At 41.0% G+C, this 27039-nt stretch overlaps 1 protein-coding gene across 1 annotated transcript; it reads right to left on the bottom strand.

Annotated features, from left to right (window-relative positions):
• Window positions 1-298: 298 nt before the first annotated feature.
• On the bottom strand, window positions 299-26132 carry LOC136440887 (polyunsaturated fatty acid lipoxygenase ALOX15B-like). Its single transcript, XM_066437042.1, has 19 exons — window positions 26045-26132; window positions 17246-17300; window positions 16446-16609; window positions 16017-16186; window positions 15328-15464; window positions 14707-14751; window positions 12787-12909; window positions 12517-12614; window positions 11849-11981; window positions 10408-10503; window positions 9933-10029; window positions 8554-8671; window positions 8016-8108; window positions 6511-6571; window positions 5944-6058; window positions 4830-4918; window positions 3403-3576; window positions 1728-1891; window positions 299-819 (listed from the first exon to the last, which is right to left on the bottom strand). Exons 2-19 carry the CDS (start codon window positions 17270-17272, stop codon window positions 702-704), a joined length of 2022 nt encoding a protein of 673 aa, XP_066293139.1. The 5' UTR covers window positions 17273-17300; window positions 26045-26132; the 3' UTR covers window positions 299-701.
• Window positions 26133-27039: the final 907 nt, after the last annotated feature.

Raw genomic sequence — 27039 nt, 5'->3', positions numbered from 1 at the left:
CAATAGTCATCTATCTATAACTTGTTTTGTATAATAATCTTACAAGAAATGAATATGCAATCAGATTACTGTGTAAATGCATAAATGTTCGTGGTGGTTTTATTTTCGCGTCAACCTTTTCACCGCGAACTTAAAACCACCGCAAACATAGCCTCCATACCAGGCTCTGAAACGGCCTTTTGGGGGGGCTAAATAATACACCTTTTGCCAGCCCGTAACCATCAGCCACCCCGTAACCATTTTGCTGGTTGCGGGGGTGGCTGATGGTTACGGGCTGGCTGAAAAGGTATATTATTTAGCCCCCCAAAAGACCGGTTCAGAGCCTGCTATGGAGGCTACACAAACATTTATGTCCGATACTGTAGCAGTATGTGACTTTATCAATGCCGCAAACATAAAACCACCGCGAACACTTCATTTTCGCCTTAGCGCGAAATTAAAACCACGCGAACTTAAATGTATTTTCGTATTTGATAACTTGAACGGTTTAACTTCCCAAGGGAAGGGGGCGTAACAATCGATGAATTATATGTTAGCCGTTACAATCTCATTCCTTATAGGTCCCATGCATACAAATGTAAATATTTGGTGCTATGACTTATATATGCACTTGCTACAAACGTCTTTTCTATCTGGTTAGACACGCCTGTAATGATGGAAATATTCTTTAATATTTCCATCAGATCACACTGTCAAATTTTCTAGATGCTGATGGCGTTTGGAACGAGCTTCGGATCCAAGTAGTCGTAAGGATTGAGACGCTGCGTTCGGTTTTCAGCTTCCATTTTGTCTCCGACAACACCTAGTTCCTGCTTGAACCTGTTAGAGACATTTAAAAAGGAACATCATTTTCAAAGAAAACCCATTCTGTTAGACATAAGTTCAACAGCCTACGTTTAACAGTTGTATGTAAAATCAAACATGACGTTTTGATCATGTCATCCCTTGACGTTGTTGGGTCATTTTGTTAGGCAATACTGATTTGATTATATGGATGACATTCTTTGGGCACGCCAAAACTGATGCGAATGTGCGAAGGAAAAAAATAATAAAGTTGTCTTCATTATGAAATCTAAATTGTCAGGAAGTTTTGACAAATTAATGAAGTCACTCAACCTTTTGTACCAAACAATGAATTCGTTGATCTTCTTTTTTCGCACTCTCTTTGATTTTGGAATTGACTTTGGCATGGCATTAATTTGTATCCGTTTTTCTATATGTTTTTGTAATTCCATGCCTATATGTGCTCTTTTACGGGTTTTCTGTACGATTTACAGTATGGCTAAATACTTTTTTTAACCATACGGAAATTGATACGCGCGCGGATGTCATCCATAGATTGAAGTCAGTGTGACCTCATGTATGTCGATGAAACATTGGGAAACGGTCAGAAAATGTTTTACTTCAGTTACTAGTACTTCTCAGATGATTATCTTCTCTGCCTGCGACAAACAATTATCAAATCCTAATTTATGTCCAGACATTTTTTTTTACAAATACCAAATGCTTCCATATCATGAGAACTGATTTATCATTGCCGCCCATCAGTTACAGTCTCCTGAAACTTCATGGGCAGGAAAATCTTTGTTTATTTCATATCTATTATCAAACACTTGTATTTTGCTTGCTTTGTATTTTATTTTGATGATTGTCAGCTGTGTGTGTTGCCGCTGTGTATTGTAAATGTTCCAACAAAAAGACGAGAAAAGCAAATAAACATTGGATACTTTTGAACGGCCTGCAGCACATTGGGATCATCTAGGTATGAAACCAGGAAGTCTCCAAGAGGCAGTGTTGCCCGCTCACTGAGGACATCCGTCAAAAGGTTGATCTCAGCCGTTTTCCTCTTTCCAGGAAGGGCATTCAGGATGTCCTGTTCTGTCAGAGCATCCTGTGGAAAGACGCATCCAATAACTCATTTAAATTTACGTTGATGAAGGTTAGACACCCAGGTAGTAAGATACGCCAAAAATAGTTACTCAACCAACTGGATAAAATTTTGACACAGTCAGACGTTTCAGGCAGTATCAGCTGTCTTTCGTCAGTGACTAAAGGAAAGAATTGGAGAACTAGGTTTCATACCAGAACTTTGAAAACCTGGTTCTCCAGTTCTTTCCTTCAATCACTTGTGAAAGACAGCTGTCTGAAACATCTGACTGTTTCAACATTTTAACCAGTTGCTTAAGTAACTATTTTTGGGGTATCATTTAAATTTAGATCCTCGCCTTCAATGTGTGTACCCTGGAGAATACTGACTAATGATAATCTGACCAGCTACAAACTGCAATTAAAACAAATGCAAAGAATACATCTGAGGTGCTCCACGACTACATTTTTACGGGGGAGAATTACGCCGTTTTTTTCTTCTACGTCATTCATAAGATGTCATTCATGCCACAGTTATAACTAAATAATATTAACAGTGATTGCCCTTGTGCATTAATGTATCAGTATCAGTTCTAATCATCCATATTGGATATTACTGTCTTACACAACATTAAAAAAAATATTGTTTGAAGATAAACAAATATGGGAATTCAATGCGATCAGTACAATTTTTAATTCTCAATCAAATATTTCCGAAAATAATTTCATCAGGTTGGTAGAACATAGGATATTTGGAGTTTCTTTTAACACAACCAGGTAATCTCACCTGCTGACGTTTCGGTGTCTGTCAGACACCTTCTTCAGAGCTTCTGACTGGAGTACTGCTTCTCACCGCTATAAGTTGCCGGTGTAGGTGGCGCTTTTGCGGCGAGAACGTAATCCCAAACGTGGCTGAGCTTGTATCCCCCCTCGTCTCGGTTCATCACTGGTGACGACTTCCTGATTCATACTGCTTCCTTAATCCAACGAATGCGTCTGTTGTCGACTCTGTCTATTACTTTGGCCCTCTCCCAGTGATGAACCGAGAAGAGGGGGGATACAAGCTCAGCCACGTTTGGGATTACGTTCTCGCCGCAAAAGCGCCACCTACATCGGCTACTTATAGCGATGAGAAGCAGTACTCCAGTCAGAAGCTATGAAGAAGGTGTCTGACAGACACCGAAACGTGAGATTACCTGGTAGTGTTAAAAGAAACTCCAAATATCCTCAATCAAACAATTAACCTCCTGATTAGGTAATCGTCATTTGTGATCGGTAGAAAAAAAGGCATGTCGTTAGAGATCATATAAAACCTAGCCTGATTAATTACATCACGCTTTTATCAACCCGTCCACTGGACCAGTTATTGTCAGACTTAAAACAGCCTGTTATTGGAGGTTGTGATTACTGATTGCCATAATACTCCCATTGGCGCGTTTAATTTTCGAAATCAGAGCTCCAGACCTATATAAACGCCAAATCAGATCCTGAAGTGAGGTATTGTGCAATTCAGGATATATATTACTAGTATGTAACCTTATTTCTGAGTGGGTCCCCCTGTAGCATGAGCGGCATGTTGGGTACGAATCCGTACTGGTCCCACTGCATGAAGTTGACGGCTGCGTGCTGCACGCTGCTGGTGAAGATGATGGAGGTGACGGTCTGGATCAGCTGATCAAGAGTAGAGAAACGCCCATTCCCGGGAACTCCCTGAGTTTAATTAGAATAGAATCATTGTGGAAGAGGATTTATTGGTCAGAATGGTTTTATTGGTCAGAAAGTACCCGCAATGACAGCCTTTCTAGCACTGAATTGATGCAGGGTTTACACTTAATACACAACATATACATATCTTGCATTTTGTGGAACTGTCGCAAGGGTCTGGGCGGCTGCCATTCGGCGCCACGGGTGACCTCAAAACGACCTTCCCCAACCGAAGTCAGGCATCCATTTACACCTGAGTGGAGTGAGGAAAGTCGTGTAAAGTGCCTTGGACATGACTGGATTCAAACTCGGGACCTCTTGGTTCTGATCCCCTGCCGTTGCGCCACACGACCCACGTAAGAATTGGGACTCCAGTTCTCTGATCTCCTTCAGGGATAACTCGAGACCAGGCTGCTGGTACACGTCACTTTCAGAAAATGTGACGTAACGGGTCAAAGGTGTTCGCAAGTTTGTACCGGCCCCCAGGCCACAGTCTGTTCAGTGATGGGCCATGGTGGTGTTTTTATATATCCTTTTAGATTAGATCATTTTCTATAACGTTATGTACTAATAGGCAGGTTAAGTTTCAAAATAAAGTAGAGTCATTTACTTTATTGGTGAAGGACAACATCGTGACCAAAGCATGATAGGAAAACGAGATAAAAGCATCATGATCTTGATTAACCAGGTATTTTTCGTTACGTTGAATAAGATTAAAGTTTTAGTTATGAAATGAAAGGTTTCTAGACTCAACAATTCTCTCTTGCATTTTTTGCGGTCGCCGAGCGTCATTTACAGATTATGTTTCACACAGTAATAATTAAATGCATTTATAATTATAACGGCATTTGGATGAATCGATAGGTCATAAGTTGATGAAGGTTAGACATCCAGGCAGTAAGATACGCCAAAATTAGCTACGTAGTTACTCAAAGCAACTGGGTAAACTTTTGAAACAGTCAGACGTTTCAGACAGCATCCGCTGTCTTTCGTCAGTGACAAAGGACAGGACTGGAAAACCAGGTTTTAACACATCTATTCACTGAGTTTTGGGTAAAAACCTATTTTCCAGTCCTATCGTTAGTCACTGACGAAAGACAGCGGATGATGCTGCAACGTCTGACTGTTTCAAAATTTTATCCAGTTGATTGAGTTACTATTTTTGGCGTATAATAGTTCATAACCTCCATCGATTAGTATCTTAAGCTTGAGATTCAGAAAGCGAGTTCAATGCGTTAATGAGGCTATTTGTGAATTACCTTGATAACAATACTTCCATCAGATGACGAAGCGAGGGCCTTTGCCCAGGCTTGGATCTCAGAGTCTCCCTTCAGCTTGGCAGATTTGTCTAAGAGGAAAACAGGAAAACAAAAATGACACGAAACAACAAATTTCTCGTATGTGTTTACTTCTCGTGAAAATTAATGATGTTGTAGACAAAAAGATTATTAGCCAGTAACTAACTACGAGGGACTACATAGCAAAACTGGGCCTAGAAGACTATCCATTACAATCAGTGCCTTGCAAGAGGGTTGAAATGACTTGGCCAAGTACTAAGAATAACAAACGAAAGAATACTTAAAGTAGCTCTAGACTGGAGACCAGATGGAAAGAGAAAAAAGAGGAAGACCCAAAACCACGTGGAGGAGAACCGTGTCAGTCCAAGGGGCTCTCGCGGCGATCAGTTTAGATTGTGCTGCAAGGAAGACCCAAACGGAAAGGAAGAGTCACACCCTAAGGTATCACCAGGGATAAAGAGGAACACAGTAAGGAAAAATAATGCCTTCAACCAATGTCTAGTATTGAGTACTTAAGCCCCCTTCTCACTGGACCCGCGGCACGCTGGCTGCGTCGCTGCGTCCTAAACTGGATTTGTGTTACCCTTGACTTTATAATGAGAATATCATACAAAACGTACAAGTATGACCAAACAAATACACAAAGCTTAAAACGATTTGATTTTTGACGATGAAATTCATTGAGTGCTTTGTCAATTCGATCGGCCGCAGCGACGCCGCCAGCGTGCCGCGGGTCCAGTGAGAGGGGGGGGGGGTTAGTATGTACATGAACAATATTGATTTAGATGACTAGCAAATTAACTGGGGCGCTTACGCTTTTCACGACAGTTGAGCCATGCTATAAAGAAAAGCATACTGCATATATACTCTTTTTTTTTCATTTCATTTCAACTTTAATTCAGGCACCTGGCCCATATCATACAACATACAGAGACTACATTAAAAAAATACAATACAATATAACTAACTTATACCACTCTTATACCGCAGAACAATTTTACGTACCTGAGGCAACTGGTATATACATAGTTTTGAAGCACGCTACTCAATACGGCAGTAATATCTGCATACTTACTGCCATCATCGTAGAAAAGCCCAACGACACTGGTGACGTAGTTGAAGACTACGTAGTACAACTGCAGAGCATCGTCACGGTAGTAGAACTTGGGCAACGTTTTCACATCATTTACCTGAACATTTGCAGAAGCATATACATATTTGTACATATACATGGTACATTGAAAGGGCCGTTCTTATAAAGTGAATTTAGTATTGATGATTGACCCTCATCTGTCGTAAAACGACTGGAGAACTAGGCAGTATTGATTTAGTATTCATTGAGAATCAAATCATCCTTGCAGTGCATATAAGAAAAGAATTGCCCCGACTTTTTCAACATTTATCGACAGGATAAAATATCATGCATACAATTCATCATGTCCAACAACCTTCAGCTCATACATTATAGTCTAAGACAACTTTTGTAACAACGCAACAACGCAATCGACTGGGCGCCAGAATGATGGCGACTGAGAAACAACGATCTATAACGAACGTTGACTTAGGTGAAACAAGTAAAGATGAGCAATAAGACGAGCTGTATAAAGTTTTCGATAGTTTAGTTGTCAATAACTGCTCTCACCCCTCGGTTTTTCAAATCTTGTGGAAGCGTTCCATTCACATCAAGCCGCCATGTCTTCAGCCTGTGGCCGTGAATCACCAATTTAGAGAAGAAAAAAATTAGAATTAGTTTGACATTCTATGCCAAATATCAATAATACACGAACAAGCAGACACAACAAGATTGGAAACATAAAAAGACGTTGCCATGGCGACGGTGGTCTCTGTTAATGTTTTCGTTTTTAGCCCACATGCAAATAAGGACCTCGCAAAAATCATATCAGTCGATCACCTTCTCTACCAAAATAACACAAGTTGTCCAAGGTACCATTTTCTCATATATTATGTAAATGAGGCCCTCTATGCAAGATTTTTGTCTAATAGTGGCAACATTTACTGAACTTCCAAATGGTGCAAAAATGAAATCCCCATCATTTACCACTATGGATTTATAGTATTTTGTCATTAATTATGCAAATTAAGTATCAATTTGCATAATTGATATCTATCGATATTTATTTCTTTCTCAGTTACATATGTCATGTGTTTGAGAGTCCTATAATAGAATTCAGCTGATTTTTTAACTGTCCTCATTAATTATGCAAATCAGATATTGATTTGCATAATTGGCATATGATTATGTAAATCATCACTTAAGCTATCTACACACCAAAAATTATGATGATCCGTCATCCCCTTCTTGTGTTATTCTCTTTCAAAGTTTGAGTCAAAATCAGCCCCTGCAGTTCCAAAAAAGCCGCTAGGGGGTCCAAATCTACAGGACATATTTTCCTAACAAAGAGCTATCCAGCACTTAAAAATCATGACTATAGCATGTTCAGAAGACGAGATTTGAAAAGTGAAAGTTCCCCTGCAGTACCATAGAAAGTCGCTAGGGGCCCAAAATCCAATTATTACAAAGTCTCACACAGACCTACCCACCTACAAAATATGAAGACAATACATCTAGGCATTCTTGAGTTATCGTCCCATGGACTTTCACATTCCTGTACAATTCCTAGAATTCTTGCAATCTGCACACAATATAGTAAAAATTTGGCTCTCCCCTGAGGCGTCGCCAAAAATATTAGTTGTTAATGATGAATGATTTTCCAAGCAAAATAAGTAATTTTTGCTGACGGTTAATTGCCTTATACATCGTTGGAGGATTTTACTTACTGGCAATAACACGTTTGGTATATAATTGAGTAAACAAAACATTATCTGATGCAATGGCCTAGTAGGTGCAGTGTTTTTCTTGCATTTGGTAGGTCGTGGGCTAATACCAAAATTGACACATACTAACTTCTCAACATAGCACCCAGCACTTTGGGGCAGAGAATAAAACTTGAACACAAACGAGCCACTACAAGTGTATAGTAAAAAAAAAGTGTAAAAAAGTGTGTATATAAAAAAAAGTGTATAGTGATTGCGTAATGCTGTGTGACCCAAGGGCTAAATAAGCAGAGATGGGCACCGCCCTATGCAGAACATGTATGCTCTTTCACACCTCGATGCATGACTTACTCTTCTTTGATAAGCTCAAAGCTGCCGGGCACGCCAATCTGTGTAACTAGATCCAGACCACCACCTTTGTTGATCAGTGACTCCAGTGCAAGCCTATACAACAAGAAAAGTATCAACGCCGTTAGGCTATAGGACCCGTTCACACTTTTTACTTCTTCGGCCGCAAACTTTACCTAAACCAAAGAAATACTACGGACCTGAATATACGCATAAGTGTGGACGAGCCTTCATACCTTGAATGTATCTTTTATATTTTCGTAATAACACGCTACAATGTATAAAATCTATGTTGGCTTAACAATGTTTTAATGCACCTTACATTTGTATTTTTGACAAGCATTTAATCGTTACACACAACATAAATAACATACATTTGTATTATTTTGCATCTTGATTACGTATGCCGTTATCAATAAAAGACTAGTTTTGTATTCATATCCACCCATAACATGACAAAATTGGGAAGATATTTAATATTCGCTATGTGACCGCTGTGCTTGATGTAATTGACTTATATAAGCATAGCAATGCCTCTCACTGGTTGATAGCAAAAAGGTAGATGAAGTGCGGCTGCATCAGGCGGAGGATCGGGTGGGCCGGCGCGAGGTTCTGAAACGCCGTAACAGCAAAGTACTCAACCAATAGATGGGTAAATCCTGTTAAGAGCACAAAGATAAAAATGTACATGTTACATTTACCTCAAGCAGGATGCACTCACGTCACTTTGACGTATATATTATCCGCCATGTAAACCCAGAAGTTGCTAGGTACATTTTAATTTGCAGATTCGATTACAATCATGTAGTTATGTCATAAAACGCACGTATGTATCTATTCACTACTATATTCATAGAAATCACTTTTCCAGGTTCAATCAAACGATATGGTGGCTATGCAAACACTCGATTATGCGTATCGTTACCATAGAAAGGTTTGAATATGCATAATCAACTCGGCGACCTCATACCTCCATGAAATGTTTAGAGCTTTTGTTAATTTTATGCAAATGGCCATTTAGATGATCCATGCATGATGATATTCACCTTCAACTGACTTACACATGTCACAATTATGAAATTCCCATTATTTATCATGAAGCGGTTTTGCCTTTTTTGTATTAGTTATGCAAATAAGCTCCTCATTTGCATGTTTGGTATCGGTTTATGTTCCATCTACCATGAATTACATGTTACATTTGTTGAAGTCCAGAAATGGAAAGCAGTGGAATTATAGAATGTCTAATTAATTATGCATATCAAGTCCTTCTTTGCATAATATGTATCTAATTATGTACATCCCTAACCCTGCCTAAGCTACCTGCATGCCTAAATTGATGGAAATCTTTTCTTTCTTCGGTTAGCCTCTTTGGAATATTTAGACAAGAAACACCCTTGTAGTTCCAATATTAGAATTTAAGGGGCCCAATCCTGCCCCACTTTGTCTTGTCAAAAGCCATCTGCCACCCAAATGTCAAGACCACAGCATGTCCGGGTAAACAGATTAATTAAAAGAACTGCTATGAAAGAACTTCTCATGAAGTATGCAAATATCCTCCTATTTTGCATAATGTCTATTTCATTTCGTACATATTTGTGTAAGCTACCTACATACCAAAAATCATAAAAATCCGTTATACCCTTCTTGAGTTATCATCTTCTGAAAATGCTGACAAAAACGCCCCTGCAATTTTTGAACTCGCCGCTAGGAAGCCCAAACTTAATCACTTATTTCCGAGCACAACAGCTATCTACAGCCCAAAGTCGTGACCATAGCATGTCCAAAACACGAGATATCAAACCGGGAAGGTCCGCTGCAGTACCATGAATAAACAAAAGTACAAACAATATATAATTGGTGTTTAACGTTGTATCACGTTGCCTTTGCTTGGTACTGCAAAGGGGGAGGGGGATTACTAACCAAGATGAGGCACTGCCTCGTGGTAGTTCCCATCTGCGCAGTTGAACCACATCTTTGCCAGCAGCCAAGTGTAAGGCGGGTCGTCAGGCAAGAATACCTATAATTGGACGGTTTCAGACAAATAAGTCTCAAATAATACTTAGTATTCAGAGTGCACATGTTCGTTCGACAATGGTACATAGAAGCTAAAGCGTATTTTCTACAACTGCTAGCATGGAATGACTTAACATGTACATGTATGTAAAGCTACAATCGTTGTGCAAGAAACTTTGACTTGACTAGACTTGACTACACCATCAACAGCTGACGTTTCGGTGATCGTCCGTCACCTTCTTCATTTAAATACTTGCTGGTACTATTCCCCACATAATTACCATTGTATTATTGAAAATACGTTTGGAACCTCGCTGTAAGCAGCGACACCTAGCATGTAGTACTAGTCAGTATCACCCTGAGAAATGGTGACAAATCTCACCGGGTTCTTCTCTTTGTCGTTAGGATACAGCTGGATGGCCACAGGAACCAGGTCCCCGCTGTCTCTGACAAAGAACAGTCCATAAGGAGCACACATCTGTGGGGTGAGCATGATCGTTTAGATGTAGAAAATGTCTAAATTTTATTCATCATTCAGTCATTTAAACTACTGGATGGGCCCTTCAGGGTACGGGTAAGATTTTTTTATGGATTCCCAATTTATGCACGACAAGACATAATCAATATAAATTTAGGAATGAAACATGTTTGAATATAGTGATGGAGGGATGGAAGTCTATGTGGTAATTAAATAAAGTCTACTCTTCTTAAGAATTACGATTTATTTTGATATGCATGTCCCCGTGGCGCAAGCGGTAACGCAACCCTGCTGCTTCGCCATCTGGATCAAATTCCGTGTATCCTAGGGCCCGCGTTCGATCCTCAGTGGTCTACTCGAGCTCGGAAATGTTGTAAGGGATTGCATTCGCCATTTCGGATGGTGACGTAAAGCCGGCGTCCCCATGTATGGGGAAGCTTCGGGTGTAAGCCTCAAGCGTCAAACCTCTTTACGTAAAAGAACCCAACACACTTATCGAGAATAGTGGGGGTGGCCAAAAACGCGAGCCGTAGCGAAGCCGCATTGTACTATCACTAGAAAAAGCATTATGATTCACCTCAATTGAGGATACCTTCTTTACTGATATTAAGCAGTCTGATAATCTAATACGGTGTAGTTTTTTTATTGTTTTAATGGCCACCACACAATTACAAAAGATGCTATGGCGTGGTATATAGGACACACGTGAAAGAATGATTTTCTTTTAAACAAAATGATCTAATTAAAATTTCACTAAGCAGCTTCAGGATGACACTTCCAAGAAAAGTAGAAATGAACAAGGGCCAAGTGTTGATATTGCATTTTCTTGGTAAATGTTGAAAATTTGTGAATTCAATTTTTACAAGAATTGCACGCACTGTCAATGTGTTCTAGGTACTAACGTTAGGTACAAGTATTCTAAGAGTCTAAATGTGGCCTCGGATGGCCGAATTGTTAGACTAGCGGACACAAGGAGTGCAGGGGTACGATTCATGGAATTCCTGACTAGACGTTCTGTCCTTTAGTAAAGGCACGTTACACGTCTTTCACCACTCCTCCCAGGTACCGGTTTAAAATGGGTACATCGTGACTTTGGCTAGAAAGGCGAAGTGGTAGATAAAGGTTATGCTCGACCTTCCAATACAATGTTCAAGACACGGTGGATTAACAACCCACTGCCACGACGGCCTCATAAAGGTTATATGAACCTTCACGCGCACTTTACTTTAAAATTTCTTAACATAAAGTTGTTTTTTCTTTTCAGTTGATGATGATGATGATGATGATGATGATGACGAGTCGATCATAAGCATACTGTACAAATGAGACTAAAGGCTGGACTTACAGGTTTGTTGTTCGCAAATGATGTCATCTTCATGTTGGTGTGATCGACAATGTAAAGACGCTTCTTTCGCATCGCTGCATCCAGAGACAGGCCTTGTAGGAAAGGTTTGACCATCTTCGACGTTACGCCAAACCTGTGCATCAAGCGGTTGAGACAAAGGCGCACTGTTAATGTTGCGTCCAGAACCGTGCTTTATCCAGAACCGTGCCCAGGCACAGTTCTGGATAGTGCCTGGGGCAAAAGCATGTTATTGGATACACGGGGACTATCCAGAACCTTTCCCAATCTAGCCCTTACCGTGAATGGGCACGAAACTGGACAGGCACGGTTTTGGATACGACACGTACTACGTACTGGCGTGTAGAAATTCTTCAAGCTGAAGACACTAGCGGTGACATAAAAATAGAGGCGGACATAGCTAGTTTCATTTCCGAATCGTCAAGCGATCCCGATACCATCGATCTGGCTATTTCCAGCTTAACAAAAGGAATATCAGAGGAATACATATTAACAACTTGCATACTAATTGGCGACAAAACACAAAAATACTGTGACAAGTTGAGCTACGGTCCATTGAAATGCAAATTGATGACACCAACATGGCGGTCAGCACCTGTCTGCTCCATTGATATGAAAAGTGAGTGAAGACGCTCTAGATCTATACTCACGCCTTCGGTATCTCCGTGCACAAACGAATCGACGTGGGGTTAACTCCAGTGAGACGCTGAGCGCCAAAATGCTCATCGGTTTTCCAGTCGGCCTTTCCCTTGAGGACAAAAAAAAAAAATATCTACCCGAAGACTCAAATCATTAAGATAAAATTGGTGGCTAAGGCAATTATAAGTGGGTACATGTCGTAGATAGGACGTGATAAATGATGATAATCTCGCGAGAGGGTCATGTGATCGTCTCGCGAGATTACCGTGAGATTTCCTCACTTTCGGGATTCTGCCTTGAGGGAACGCTTGGGTGATACTCTCGAAAGATGTCCACCGCCCATCTTCAATGAGGAGGGGCAGATCCTTCACGCCTAATGTGATCCCCGCTTGAAGCATAGCATCCTGCAATCAAAAATCAAATCAGATCAAAAGATATCGAAACCGGAAGTTCCACTGCAGTACCTTAGTAAAAGTCACTCGGGGGCCCAAAATGTAACCATTTCATTTTCAAGATTTCATCAAGACCTACCTACATATCAAATATCAAAACAATCCACCCACTGTCATTCTCGAGTTATCGTGTTCACACACACACACACACACACACACACACACACACACACACACACACACACACACACACACACACACACACACACACGCACACACACACACATGAGTACCTAGCTTCGGTTAGGGACGTCCCTCGGATAGGACGTTAAATGCAGGTCCCGTGTTTAAGGAGAGCCTCAAACACGTTGAGGTGTGCTTAAACCCACCGCACTTATCGAAAAGAGGAGGGGGCCTTCCCGGTGTGAGTGGTTCAAAACCTACAGTCCTATGGCCGCACATGGGACAATTGTCGTATTGAGGTCACCTGCGCGCCGAATGGCATTCGCTACAGACCCTTGTGATCTAGCCCCGCCAATTGTGCGCTCCTCGCAATTCAGCCCCTGGCTGCGAAGAGAGAGTATTCGGCCTACCCAATAATTAAAATACACACACAGACACACGCTCCCAAAAATATAACCATCTTGGTGAATGTAATTATAAACATGATGACGTTATAAAGATAGAGTTCATACTAGTGAGAGAGGTCGGTTCAAGAAAGATTTGCCCTGACCCTCTCCCGGTTATTGTAGAAAATTGAAACTATGTTTGATAATGCACTTGTATGATGATACACATCTCCATACTTAGGTGACATGCGTATTTTTAGTTTTTAAATTTTTAAATTTTCGCTATTACAGCTAGTTGGTAGAGTGGCATGGATCTATAGTTGAATTCAGAGTGGTCATAAGGGTACCCGGGTCTAGTATTCATAGTTACCAGAGTAACCTATTGAACTGAATTAACTGGAGTACAATCTTACTTATTCAAACTTATCTATACACAACATACGGCCTATGGTATCATCTACCGGTACTGTACTGGATCTTTAGAATGTGAGTGTTCAATATTACAGCAGTACTAAAAACTACACAAACATAACTAAGACGAACGCCCCACTTATACTAAAGATCCACTAGATCTCCAATTGAAGCTTCAAACCTTAGCGCGTTACTCATATCTGCATGACGGCATCACCATAACCGTTATGACGTATTGAACAAGCACTATACTCAATGCTATCGTCGGACTTACCAGGATTTATCTCAATGGACTTGAATAGCAAATTTAAGTACATGATGACATGTGACAACCCATGCATGGTATACATTGGGAAATATATAAAAGAATGTCTAGACGTTAGAAACTCCTCCAATAATTGTAAAATCCCATTGTCATCCCATACTACTACACCATATTGTATAAGATAGACGGATTAGCCTAATAGAATGTTATGTATGTACCAGTGAATGCCATACTCTGTACCTTGTACAATTGTTGTGCAATAAAGTTATTATTGTTATTATTATTAGTAAGGTAAAGCAGTCATCCTCAATTGAGGTGAAGCGTAATGCTTTTTCAAGTACAAATGTAGCTAGTGGAAGTGCAATGCGGTCTCGCCACGGCTCGCGTTTTTTTAAAACAAATTGCTGCGAAATGTACAATACACATGCAATATGTACAGTACACGTGCAATAGGCAAGTATGCATCTGGCTATACAATTATGATTCATTGATAACAGTATTTAAGCTTCTGCCATATATATCTACATAAACACACTTATACGTGTACGATGATGATACGTGTACCTTCTGTCGGGCTGAAAACTCGTCCTCCGGCGGTAGCTGTCGCAACTAAATGCGTGAAACATAATGAAAAACAAATCAAATTTAGGACAATATCAATGCAGGTACAAAGTGGTTTTGTGAAATCACATACCAGACACAACATGCATCCCTTCTTGAAGTATCCAGTTCCAAAGTTTGGGACAAAAACAAGCCTAAAGCTGCAAGGGGAATTTAAATCCGCTAGAGGGCCCAGAACAACACAGTTTATTTTAGATATCAATAAAACAACGTGGCTATTGCATGTTCAGAACTAGAACCTAGGATACCAAAACCGGACGTTCTGCTGCGGTACCATAGAAAACCGCTAGGAGACCCAAAACTTGTTCTGCCCTCGTACCAAATTCCAGAACGACCCATCGGTAGCTTCTTATTGAGTTATTCTGCTAAACCACAGCCAAAAACAAACGCCACCAAAGACATAACCTTATTTGCGATGATAAGCTACGCCACGTAAGCAACGCCCAAACCCATCGATGGACAAAATTGCGGACACGTCTGCTGATGATCGTGCGATCAATCACGCTCTCGTATTGGCCGAATCAATAATTTTGATTGACAGCCTGGAATTGTCTATAATCGTACCATAGGCAGCAGGCCTTGATTAGGAGTGAAGGACGCGTAACGCTGCTTCATCTGCTGAAGCTCTCTCTCACGGTTCTCTGGGTGCCGGTCGAACTGGGGTAGTACTGCACCGCCAAGGGGCACCCAAACTCGTTCACCTACAGATGACAGCATATCACGTTTTGAATTACATTCTCATAAACAAGTAGACATAACGTGAAAAAGAAGAACACAGTACAAAAACTAAGGGGCCCAAACCTACACCACTTCTTTATTACATCACAAGCTACCTACCACCCACAAATCAAGACCATATCACGTCCAGGTCAAAAGGTACAAAAAACGGAAGTTCTGCTGCAGTACCAATGTCACATACCAGGGGGCCCACCTATCAAACAGCACCCGCCCACCTATCAAATATCATCGTAATCCATTAAGAGGTTCTTGAGTTATGTTGACTACAGTAGTGCGGAAACACAAACACACAGACAGACAGACAGACACACACACACACACACACAGACACACCCAAAACTATACCCATTTTTCATGGAGATAAAAATGTAGAGACCTGAAGCTCCCTTATGCTAAGGTCACAATTCCCAAACAATTACACGGGGTCACTGCATTTATGTCACCATCCAAAATGAAGAATGCAATTCCTCAGATCAACCCCCCGCCCTCAGACCTACGGAATTTGATCCACTGACCTGCCCTGATCCATCGGTCGACTGGGAACTCGTACGTTGGGCCGTTAAGGTCCGGCTGTAGCTTCACAGAGACGGACAGACAGTACCAGTTGTCGCGTGGAGCAGTTCCATCTCGGTACACCTCCACTTCATTGATGGGAGGGCGGACGTCAACATTATCCACATTGAGCCTGAAGTATTAAAGATAAAGCAGTCATCATGTGGTGCAATCGTGTGGCGCAATCGGTAGGGTCTTTCGCCAGGAATCGAGAGGTCCGGGGTTCGAAACCACAGATTTGCATTGAATTAATTCGCAACTGAGATTTTGCCAAGTGGGGACTTTCAGTGACTTTTCGAAAGCAGCTGTGCGTTTCAGTGCTCACGTAAAACATATTCTTCTAAGTTCTATATATTTTGAAAATTGCCATATTTTGAAAATTGCGAACTCACTCCATGACTGTGCCCCTTTCGAAGTCGTTCCACGGCGAGTCCAGGCGGATATCACGTGATCTCTTTCCTTCGCTGTCAATCAGAGCAATGAAGACGTTTCCGTCCGTCCCCGCGCATTGGTAGTTTCCCGTCTTCACTCTCACAAGCGCCGTGTCCCTGCCTCCCTATTGGCGGGACGAGAAAAACAGATTTTAACAATCTCAATAGAACAATCCCGACTGTCCATGACAATTAGCTATCCGTCCAATGAGAGAGTGACCGCGTGTCCGTCAAATTTTTATATTTTAGTGTTTCATTTTTATTTGTAGGTTCTTTCGGAGGTGGGCGGGGCTATGGAATCGGTCTATAAACTTGTTGCTTCCAAAATGGTCATGTGTGTGATTTTAGAGTGACTATGCAGATCTTAAATTGTATGACATTTTTGCTTGCAGGTTAGTTTTTGTATGACTTTACATATATTACAAAAACAGGAGTTGAGGGTCCACATAGCCCCCAAATGTACGTATGAGAGTTAATTTTGACAAAATTGTAACTCCAAAGTGTAAAATCAAATAGATATTATATTCAGATACAAAAGGAAACAGAATTAAGATACTATCATGCCTAGGACATAATGGTATTTTCTTAGTTGTCGTACAAAATCTATTCATTCAGTGACGATTGGAAATATGAATGGCTGGATATTCAATAACACTATAAAGCTTTTCAAGTTCCAACTGATTTTCTAAATTTATAGTGACTTTAACCCCGAGAAACTTTGCATCCTAAACTTCATACATTAGCATAGTATTAAACGTTACCTCTGGTACACTAGAACAACAGCCCATGGTTGCTAGGTCTGTTGCTTGGTTGTTCCTGTGTAACAACACCAAATGTTTTCGTCTTATTCACACAAAAATCAAACATAAATAGATGGACAAAACGAAGTGGCGGCGGATTCAAGTTATATGCAACTTAACTTGAATATCCTCGTCGTCACATGTACAGCATTATATAGAATATTTACAAAACAATCAAACGAAGAAAGAAGAATAAAACTGAGTCTTTACTACTGGATAACTGAATTTCAATCTCAGATGACAGTTTCAAATGACAAAAAACGTCGGATGGGCATTTTGAGACGTCTGAGATTAAAATTTAATTATCCAGTAGTAAAGATTCAATTTTATTATTTTTTCATGTGACCTGGATGTCTAATATTTACAGACGTAAAACAATCAAACATTTGGATAATAACAAAAACACAGTTTAAGAGAGGCCCAAATCACTTCGCTGGGTCACTAATTCCCGCATTGGCCATGTTTCATGCACATTTTTGAAGCAATGGAGGCATCTATGTAGCATATTTTTGCAATGCATGTAATGAAAATATTAATCAATACAAATTTCACCCACCTCACCAATTTTCTGAGTTGTTGCCGTTTAAAAATCGTAAAAATTCCCCGCGCGCACGTTGTTCACTCCCGCGGTCGCGCGTGTCAGATTTTTGACCCCGGATTCGGAACACCGGTACCCTGACAACAACTATAAAGAGGAGACCGGCTTACCCTGGGTAACGCAATAAGGAAGTACACCCCACTGTGACCTTCCCTGTAGTTTGAGGGGTGAACTACATAACTACATAAACTCATAAAAATCCCAGATTGTCTACTAGCTGAAAACATATTTGGAGCATATTTGCATATAATACTGGTCAAAATTCAAATATTTCTCTACTGGTATTCAAGGAAACATTGTCAAACAATTCTGTATGACCAAGATACATGTAGATGTTACATAATCAAGGCTTCTACCATATACAACTTCCACTTTTTGGAAAACCAACCTTGTGCTCCAATTTTAACTTTCAACTCTGATTATAAAAGTGCATAATTCTATGTTTTCAACTTCTTCAGATACGACTTCAATTCCTTATCTGCTGTCTGTTACATTTCAACAGTGTATCGAAAAGTAACTTGTGTTAGTCACTGTCTTATCCAGGCCTCCACTGATGTGAACACCACGACAGTCAGTAGCAGACTGACTCTGGGAGTTTACGAAAAAGCTGAATTTATTGGGTGGTTTTATAGTGCAGGCTTCCCCTTTAACAGGAAATGTCTGGATGGATGAAACAATAGTATACTACTAGCAGGGATCAAAAAGTCGATTTTGCTCATATTTTGCACAGTGATAGTACTGTACCATATCGCTGAGCATCATTGAACAGTGCATTGAATGAAACCCCCTTGCTCATAAACTTCATCGACTTTCAGAAAGCTTTCGACAGAGGAATCAGGAAAAAAAAATGAATAAAGGAAAGGGAGCGAAAGGGCGTCGGCCGGACAAAATGGTGCGAGGATTATAGGTTTCGTTATGATAAAGCCTTATGATTTGGGTTTGCCCATGGAAAGGTTATCTCTACAGCGTACATATCTATTATAGCAACATGGCTAATACGCCCTACGTGAGGTTAAAAAGCAGAAGCTAGATTTGATTACGGTGAAAAAAACATCGTCGCGACTACCCTTGGATGTCGATGGTGAAGATTTGTGAAGATCTAGTACACATCTTCTAAGCGTGCTCAACAAGAAACATTAAACCAGCGCTATTGATCAAGATTGATTGTAAATTCAAGGCAGGTGATTTCGCGAAACAGTTTTGGTATAAGACCTGGTTCTGCCAGATCTGTCTTTAGTCACTGACGAAAGATAGCAGATGCTGTCTAAAACGTCTGACTGTTTCAAAATTGTATCCAGTTGCTTCGGTCTCTTCCGTGGACAAAAACGACCGAGAGAGATCAGAGTAAATCTACAAACGTCCGGCAGCCAGGCTACTTCTGTATCCTCCTGTGGCCATGAAAATGTACACACTCTCAGGCTGTAGCTTTGTAAAAACTACATGCACAATAAGCGTGCCTGGGGGAATGACTGGCCCTTACTGTAGAAAAACATACTTGTCGGTTGACATCTAACATGGACAAAATTGTTAGATATCATGGACACCCGTACCCATGCCAGACCTCGGACGTTGTATGAAACAATCCTGAGACATCTACCTTTATCTTTAAAACCCCCACTCTATGCAAGAGAGGATACCATGGGTACTCAACCTGACCATAAATCAAAAGCTGTTGCACCCAAGTTGACAGGTTACTGATTCAATGAGGCTTCAAATGGGGTATTTTGACGTATTTGGCCGTGAGTGTTTTCACCACATTCTGGTCTTCAGTGACTAGCCCTTTGCAGTGTTTATGTCCATTAGCTCTACATGCAACGAGCCAATCATACGAGAATATATATGTATACTCTTATGATAGTTTGAAGAGCCTACATGAAAATATAGTGTATGGCTAAAACCAAGGAGGTTATCCTTGCTAAAACATACTAAGCCATGCTATCACATAAGTTGAGGACTGCACAATGTCTTTCATAGCAGACTTCACAGACAGACCATAAGGTTGAACTGGAACTAATCATCTGAATCCGAATAAGAGGCACATGTCTAGAATACTGGCAAGGAGGATAAGTTAGCATGAAAAAGTTTGTCATGAAAGATAAAGATCTATTGCCTTGGGTGTCAGATAGCTAGGCTACCACAACACACCCAAGACACGCCAACGGCCATTTCTGGCAAATCCATTACGACTTTTTAGTCTATAGCTGCACCAAGTATGCATAAATGATAAAGTATTATGCATGTTACATGTATAGAACAACCGGATCTTTGAACTAGTCTGTACTATTTCACTCTATTAAAGGCCATGCATGATATAGGTGCGTCACTATTGGTCACAAATCATGATGTGCTGCACCCAACTTACAGCACAGAACAGGGGCACTAACTCGATGAGGCCTAAGATAGGTTTTATTTAGGAAGGAGCGCCTACGGGATGTTATATTGCATGTTTGCCTTTTCGGCATTTATAATACGTTCAACGTAGCAACAAAGTCCATACTCCCGTCGCGAACTTGATAAGCGAAAGATAAATTTCTACTGATGATGAAAACTCACATCCTTGGGGAAGCCCATAGATAGTGAAGTTTGATTGCACAGGCGTTTTCGCCCACTCCTCCGACACAAGGTTTTTCCGTAGGTCAATTAACCGAGAACTATATGACTACCTTATGTTGCCTTGTAGTTGATGACGTTGAACCTTCAAACTAGAGGAGTTCCTGCGAAAACGTACAATCTACGCCAGACAGACAGTAATTTTGGACGTCCGCGACGAGGCAGTGTTGTCTGAGAGGGTTTCTGGTGGTTTTGTCACTGCGGTGCCCAAAGGCAAGAAACACATGACAGTTGCGACTAACTGACCTGTGATGAGGGTCTGCATGGAGGATCTTGATAACGCTTAGTGGTAAATTTAGTTGGTGCGGCAACGCTTAACGGTGAATTGACTTGTTCTTGCGAAAGGTTTTTTTTGAACTAGCTCATTGAATCGTTGCCTTGTTTTCATGGGTCGGCAAGGAAAATTAGGCACCGAAACAACCGGACACTTTGTTGTGACTTTTTGGCAATCCTGTGTTTAATTACGCGACACGAAGAATTTGTCACTTACGCTTCAGAATAACGGATAGCGTAAATGGACCAATTACGCTTCAAGAACAATTAACCGACAACCCTCAACGTTTGAAAAGAGCGGGCCGGTAAGCATAATCTACAAACGAGGGTTGAAATTCGACAAAAAACACATTATTTCTAGCGATAGAAAACATTCCTAAACGTGCTAAATCATATTGTCAGTATAATGAATTAGGAAAAAGTATCATTTGGCAGGATACTTACAGTTATGTTTTGTTGCCGACTAGGTCGGTTATGACAGCTAGTTGTCCACTTTCCGACTATACAGACGAACTGGGTGTTCAGCCTATTAATACTTTCAAGGTGTTCAACGTATAAATACCTCCTATTAATAGGATACGTCAACGTCATTCTAATGCACAAGTATGATTGGTCAAATTTGACGGCAATCGCAGGTATTGGCCAAGGTGCCGATCACGCCATCGCTAATTATCGACGAAGTCAGATCTTTGATTTGACAGATTTGATAAATGACCCCCCGTACCATGCGGTGACACTACCAGATAATTAAACAATCAGTTTGACGACTTGGGGGCAGAAACTCCTTGCGAGGTCACAAAAAAAACTAGCGTCAAATCAATTTTCCTCAAGACGGCGATCGCGCTAGCACTACGACCTCGCTGCGACCTAAATTAGACTGCAAATGTCACGCAAAATGTAAAAGTATGACAACCAACCCCACAAGTCGTAAAACAATATTCGTGTTTTTTTTTTAAATCTATGAAATTCGCTATCTGTCAACGATCGTTGAAAAATGTCCAATTTGACGGATTTCATGTAGATCGTCTTCTGCGCTCTAGGATATATCTTGAAGTGGGCCAGGCGTCTGAGATTCAGGATTTCACACAACCTGCCTTAGCTTGATTGCCAGAGCTTATCACATTTCTGCACACAGTGCTCAGTTTGTGGAATTTCCATCGCATTTCACCGACTTATCCTTTACTGAACCTATGCCATTTTGTTCATAGTTACTTCCAGTTACATACACGGTTGTTTCTTCCCCTTGTATTCAATGTGCAGTCATGTGGGACTAACGCCGCAAAAGAAGTCAGTTATGCCAACTAGATGTCCATTCGCTGACTGTACCGATGAACTGCGCGTTCAACATTCTAATATATAGCTCCTATTAATAGAATCGGCATAAACGTCATTCTAATCGACGATTGTGATTGGTCAGATGTGACGGCTTTCGTCGGCTTTCGTCATGACATCAGATCACGCCAGCCCTAATTTTCGACGAAGTCAGACGTTGTCTTTGACAGATACAATATTGATGGTTCCCCGTGCCATCAGGTGTCAGTACAAGGCTAGGGTAATTAGGCAATTATGTAGGAGACGCAAGTTACCTAGGTCCACAAATCCGGTATAAAATGGTATGGAAAATCTTAAAAAGACATTGATGATTGGATTGTTTACATGATAGATTATTTCCGTTTGCATTTTTTAGTGCGTGATTTGCTAATTCTAATGCTACTATTACCATAAACATGACCCACGATATTTACACTTATTTCGATGTCACTGATTTTCGAAAGCCTTAAGCGTTCTTTAAGGTCACACATGTTTTAACTGAGTACCATTTGTTAACATATCTATAGAAATGATTTAAGAAAGTGGTAACCTGATGGTTATGTCTATTATCTACATAGCATGTGACTTGACGACACGAACTTTTTTTGCTAAATGCTTAGAGGGAGAGATCACTTTGGACGGAACACGCCCCCAAGCGGTGTATTTAGTGGTTTCCCTGCAAATTATCTGAAGGACAGTTCACAAACACTAGCAACACCAGAGGTAACACAACGTGTCTACTCTCACAACTTGTCCCATCTTTGTATACATGTGCACAGTTTTGTGTCTTTTCCAACGTATTTACCTGCTGTTCTTATACCGAACTAATTACTCTCACCTTTCGCGTCTTACATGGTTGTTTCTACCCCTTCCTACCATATACATACAACGTGCAGTCAGGTGAGAATAAACGATGTCGGGTCATTAGTGACTGACCTTGCAAACATCAAACACGTGCACCATGGCGTCGCGGTGGCGTAGTGGCAGGGTGTTTGGCCCCAGAACTCAGAGGTACCGGGTTGGAATCTGGGGTTCCCTGATTTGTCCCGTTGACGTTGTGCCCTTGGGAAAGGCACTTAACACGACTTTCCCCACTTCACTCAGGTGAAAATGAGTACCTACCTTAGGTTAGGGACGTCCCTCGGATAGGACGTTAAATGGAGTGCCTGTGTTTGAGGAGAGCCACACCTCAAGCACGTGAAAGAAACCAATAAACTTATCGAAAAGAGTAGGGGTCCTTCTCGGTATGAGTGGATCATATAAATCTGGTTATGCAGCTTGTACTCTTCAGTACAAACCAGGTGCGTTACGCCTTGATATAACGTCCACTGCCATTATACCGCCACTAATCAAAATACCATATAAAACCGCCGACTTCAAACCACTTAGCTACCTGTAACCATCACCATGGTGATTTGTGATCTAGGGAAGTGGAGTGTGAAACCGACACAAAGGTGTACATGACATTATGTGCAGGACATTAATAATTTATGGTGCGTTTTTTCCCTTTAAATTCACAGTCTTAGTTACACCCTAAAATTATTGTTAGAGTACTAGTTAAATATACACTAGGCACAAAAAGTTTGGAAACTTTACTTTGGTTGATCATATTTCCGTAGTTTCTTGATCAATTTCAATGCATTATATATCGGTGGAAAGCTTGTGTAATTTCCTTCCCTAAGATACTCAACTCATTATAATTGCACCAGGCCTGCTTATGCGAGTGGGCTATAGAAAAAAGTGCCAAAATATTCCTGCTAGTGTTACATACTCAGCTCTGCGCCAAACCCGTTTGGGGTGGTGTCGTCCGCATCGTGAATGAAACAGTGTGTGGAGGAATGTCAAGTTCACAGCTACAGATGAGAGTAGATTTATTTTGACTGTTGGATGGGTAAATGAAAGTGTTGGGGCAGCGAGGAGAAGCCTATGCTGACTGTTGCACAGATAGACTGATAGTGTTTGTGGAGTCAGCGTCATGGTGTGGGGCAACTGCCAGAGGAAAAACCAGGCTAATCATTCTAAACAACCTCGATGTGTCAAGATATAGAGACACCATTCTCCATCCAGTCACATTTCCTAGATCCTTACCTCTGCAATATGAGACTGAGTGCCATTCTGCAAGATATAGTGCACGTTCATACAGAATGAGAGTCATTTCAGATGCAGGAATACAGAGGATAGAATGGCCTTCCTGCAGCCCAGATCTCAACACAATTGAACACCTCTGAAACTCTGTGATCACTGATCAGCTTGGCCGAGCTGTGCATGCAAGAATGATCAACAGAACGATACGACCTGCGACGACTCCTTGTGGAAAATTGGCCAGGGACCGTGCAACAAAACTGGTGAGAAGCATGAGGAGGATGTGCACGGCTGTGGTGTCAGCACATGGCTTGTGTATTCAATATTAAGCCACCTTCACCATAACTGAGGCTCCTTTACGCAATTTGTTGTTTGGATGAAGACTAAAAAAATAACCATGGCTTTCATATTAATGTGTTTTGCTGATTCAAGTTTCATATTACCCTCGTACACAAGCCACGTGCTACCAGCAGAAGAAAAAAATACTGAATTGAGCGTTTGACTTAAGTAGGGTAATCTGGGCACTTTTTATGTGACCCGCTCGCATAAGCAGGTCTGGTGCTCGTTGCATTAATTTAACCATAATAAGTTTGTTATGATGGGAAAGAAGATCACACAAGCTTTTCAATGATATGTAAATCATTGAAATAGATCAAGAAACAACAGAGATATGATCGAACATAAGTTAAGTTTCCAAACTTTTTGTACTGAGTGTAGTAATGTGATCGGCCGTCACTTGAATTTGCATTCCGGCCTTTTGTTGTAAATGTAACGTTACGTAAATTGACGCTTACGTTGGCGTAAATTGCATATCGGAAGCTGGCTCGGTTTACGGTGCGGAATCTATCGTCACTAGATTAGCTCTGGTGAATATCTGTCATCAATGGTTTTCCAGCTCCGCAGGTACTCTCATCCCTCGGTTTCCAGTGATAATTTGAAGTTTTCCAGTAACGAAGTCGCCTCATTGCTGGACGCCCAGAGATGGCAAAACTGCGTCACTGGAAATCTAGCGATGAAGGCACCTTCGGTGCTGGACACCGAGTGATTACAAAGGAACCAGTGACCTTGGTACTCTTACCCCTAGAAGTTTGACGGCCGCGCCAGCACACACCTTATGACCAGCGGAATCGGGAACATTTTAATCCATATGTGCATAGGCTGCTTATATTGTCAGATTGAGAACTGTCTGTTATAGTGGAGTTGGAGGCTTTGAAGACTGGTTTCCATGGTGAGGGATTGCCTACGGGATTTTATATTTGTGTATGTTTTGTTTTTCGGCTTTTATATGTCCAAACTAGCACCAAAGCCAATAATCCCTTTGCGAACTTGATAAGCGAAATATAAATTTCTATTGATAATGATCTGAAAACTCACATCATTGAGGAAGCCCAAAGATATTAATAAGAGTACACGTTTGTACTGGTATACGCCTAATAAGAGTACACGTTTGTACTGGTATCTGCCCACACCTCCGACAAAAGGCTTTTACTCAGAAAAAGTCAATGAAACGAGAACTGTATAACTACCTAGTGTTGAAAAACACTGATGCTTCAACAAAACCGGTTTGTTTGTAGTTGATGACGTTGAATCTTCAAACTGGAGGAGTTTCGACAAAAACGTTCAATCTACGCCAGGTACACAAAAATTGTGGACGTCCGCGACGAGACAGTGCTGTCTGAGAGGGTTTCTGGTGGTTTTGTCACTGCGATGCCCAAAGGCAAGAAGCACATGACAGTTGCAACTTACATGTGATGAGGTTCTGCATGGGGGGGGGGGATCCTGGCAACGCTTAACGGTGTGTTACCGAAACGTGTTAGATCATTATATCATATTGCCGATATGCTAAAAAATAGGAAAATGTATGATTTGGCAGGACTAGTACTTACAGTTATGTTTTGTTGCCGACGAAGTCGGTTATGTCAGCTAGTTATCCATGCACTTTTCGACTGTACAGACGAACCGGGTGTTCCGCCTATTAATACCTCCAAGGTGTTCAACGTATAAGTACGTCCTAAAAATAGGATACGTCATTATAATGAACGATTATGATTGGTCAAATTTGGCGGCATTCGCAGGTTATTGGCCAGGATGCCGATCACGCCACCCCTAATTATCGACGAAGCCAGATCTTGTGGAAGATGATAGATTTGATAAATGACTCCCGTATTGTGCGGTGACAGTGCCAGATAATTAGGCGATCAGTTGGAAGACTTGGACGGCATAAACACCTTGCGAGGTCATTTAGGGTCGAGGTCGTATCGAGGTCACTTGCTGGCGCCGAATGGCAGCCTCTCAGACCCTTGCGACAGTTCCACAAAGTACAAGTGTGGACCAAATTTGTATCTGTTGTATATTTTGTGATCGTAAACCCTGTAGCAATTCAGCACTGGCTACCATTGCACGGGTAATTTCTGACAAATAAACCATTATTACAGGTCACAAAAAAATCCTAGCGTCAAATCAATTTTCCTCAAGATGGCGATCGCGCTAGCACTACGACCTCGCTGCGACCTGAGTTAGATGTTGGTAATCCTTGACTTCATAATTGCAAGTCAATGATGATTGCAAATGTCATGCAAAATGCAAAAGTATGACTGAAAAGTCAACCAAACCCACAAAGCATAAAAGGATCCGTTTTTTTATCAATGAAATTCGTTGAGCTATTTGTCAACGATCGTCGAAAAATGGCTAATTTGACGGATTTCATATAGATCGTCTTCTGTGTTGGAGGATATTTATATCTTAAGGCGGGCCAGGGGTCTGAGACAACATGCATGTGATTTGACACAACCTGCCTTAGCTTGATTGTCATAAATTTCTGCACACAATGCTTCGTTTTGTGTCTTTCCAATGTATTTGACCTACTGATCTGACTGATCCT

The sequence above is a fragment of the Branchiostoma lanceolatum genome, chromosome 8 (assembly GCF_035083965.1).
Source record: "Branchiostoma lanceolatum isolate klBraLanc5 chromosome 8, klBraLanc5.hap2, whole genome shotgun sequence".
NCBI classification, from domain to species: Eukaryota; Metazoa; Chordata; class Leptocardii; order Amphioxiformes; family Branchiostomatidae; genus Branchiostoma; species Branchiostoma lanceolatum.
Note: the sequence above shows the minus strand (reverse complement) of the source record. Positions and strands in the feature narration are given on the sequence as shown.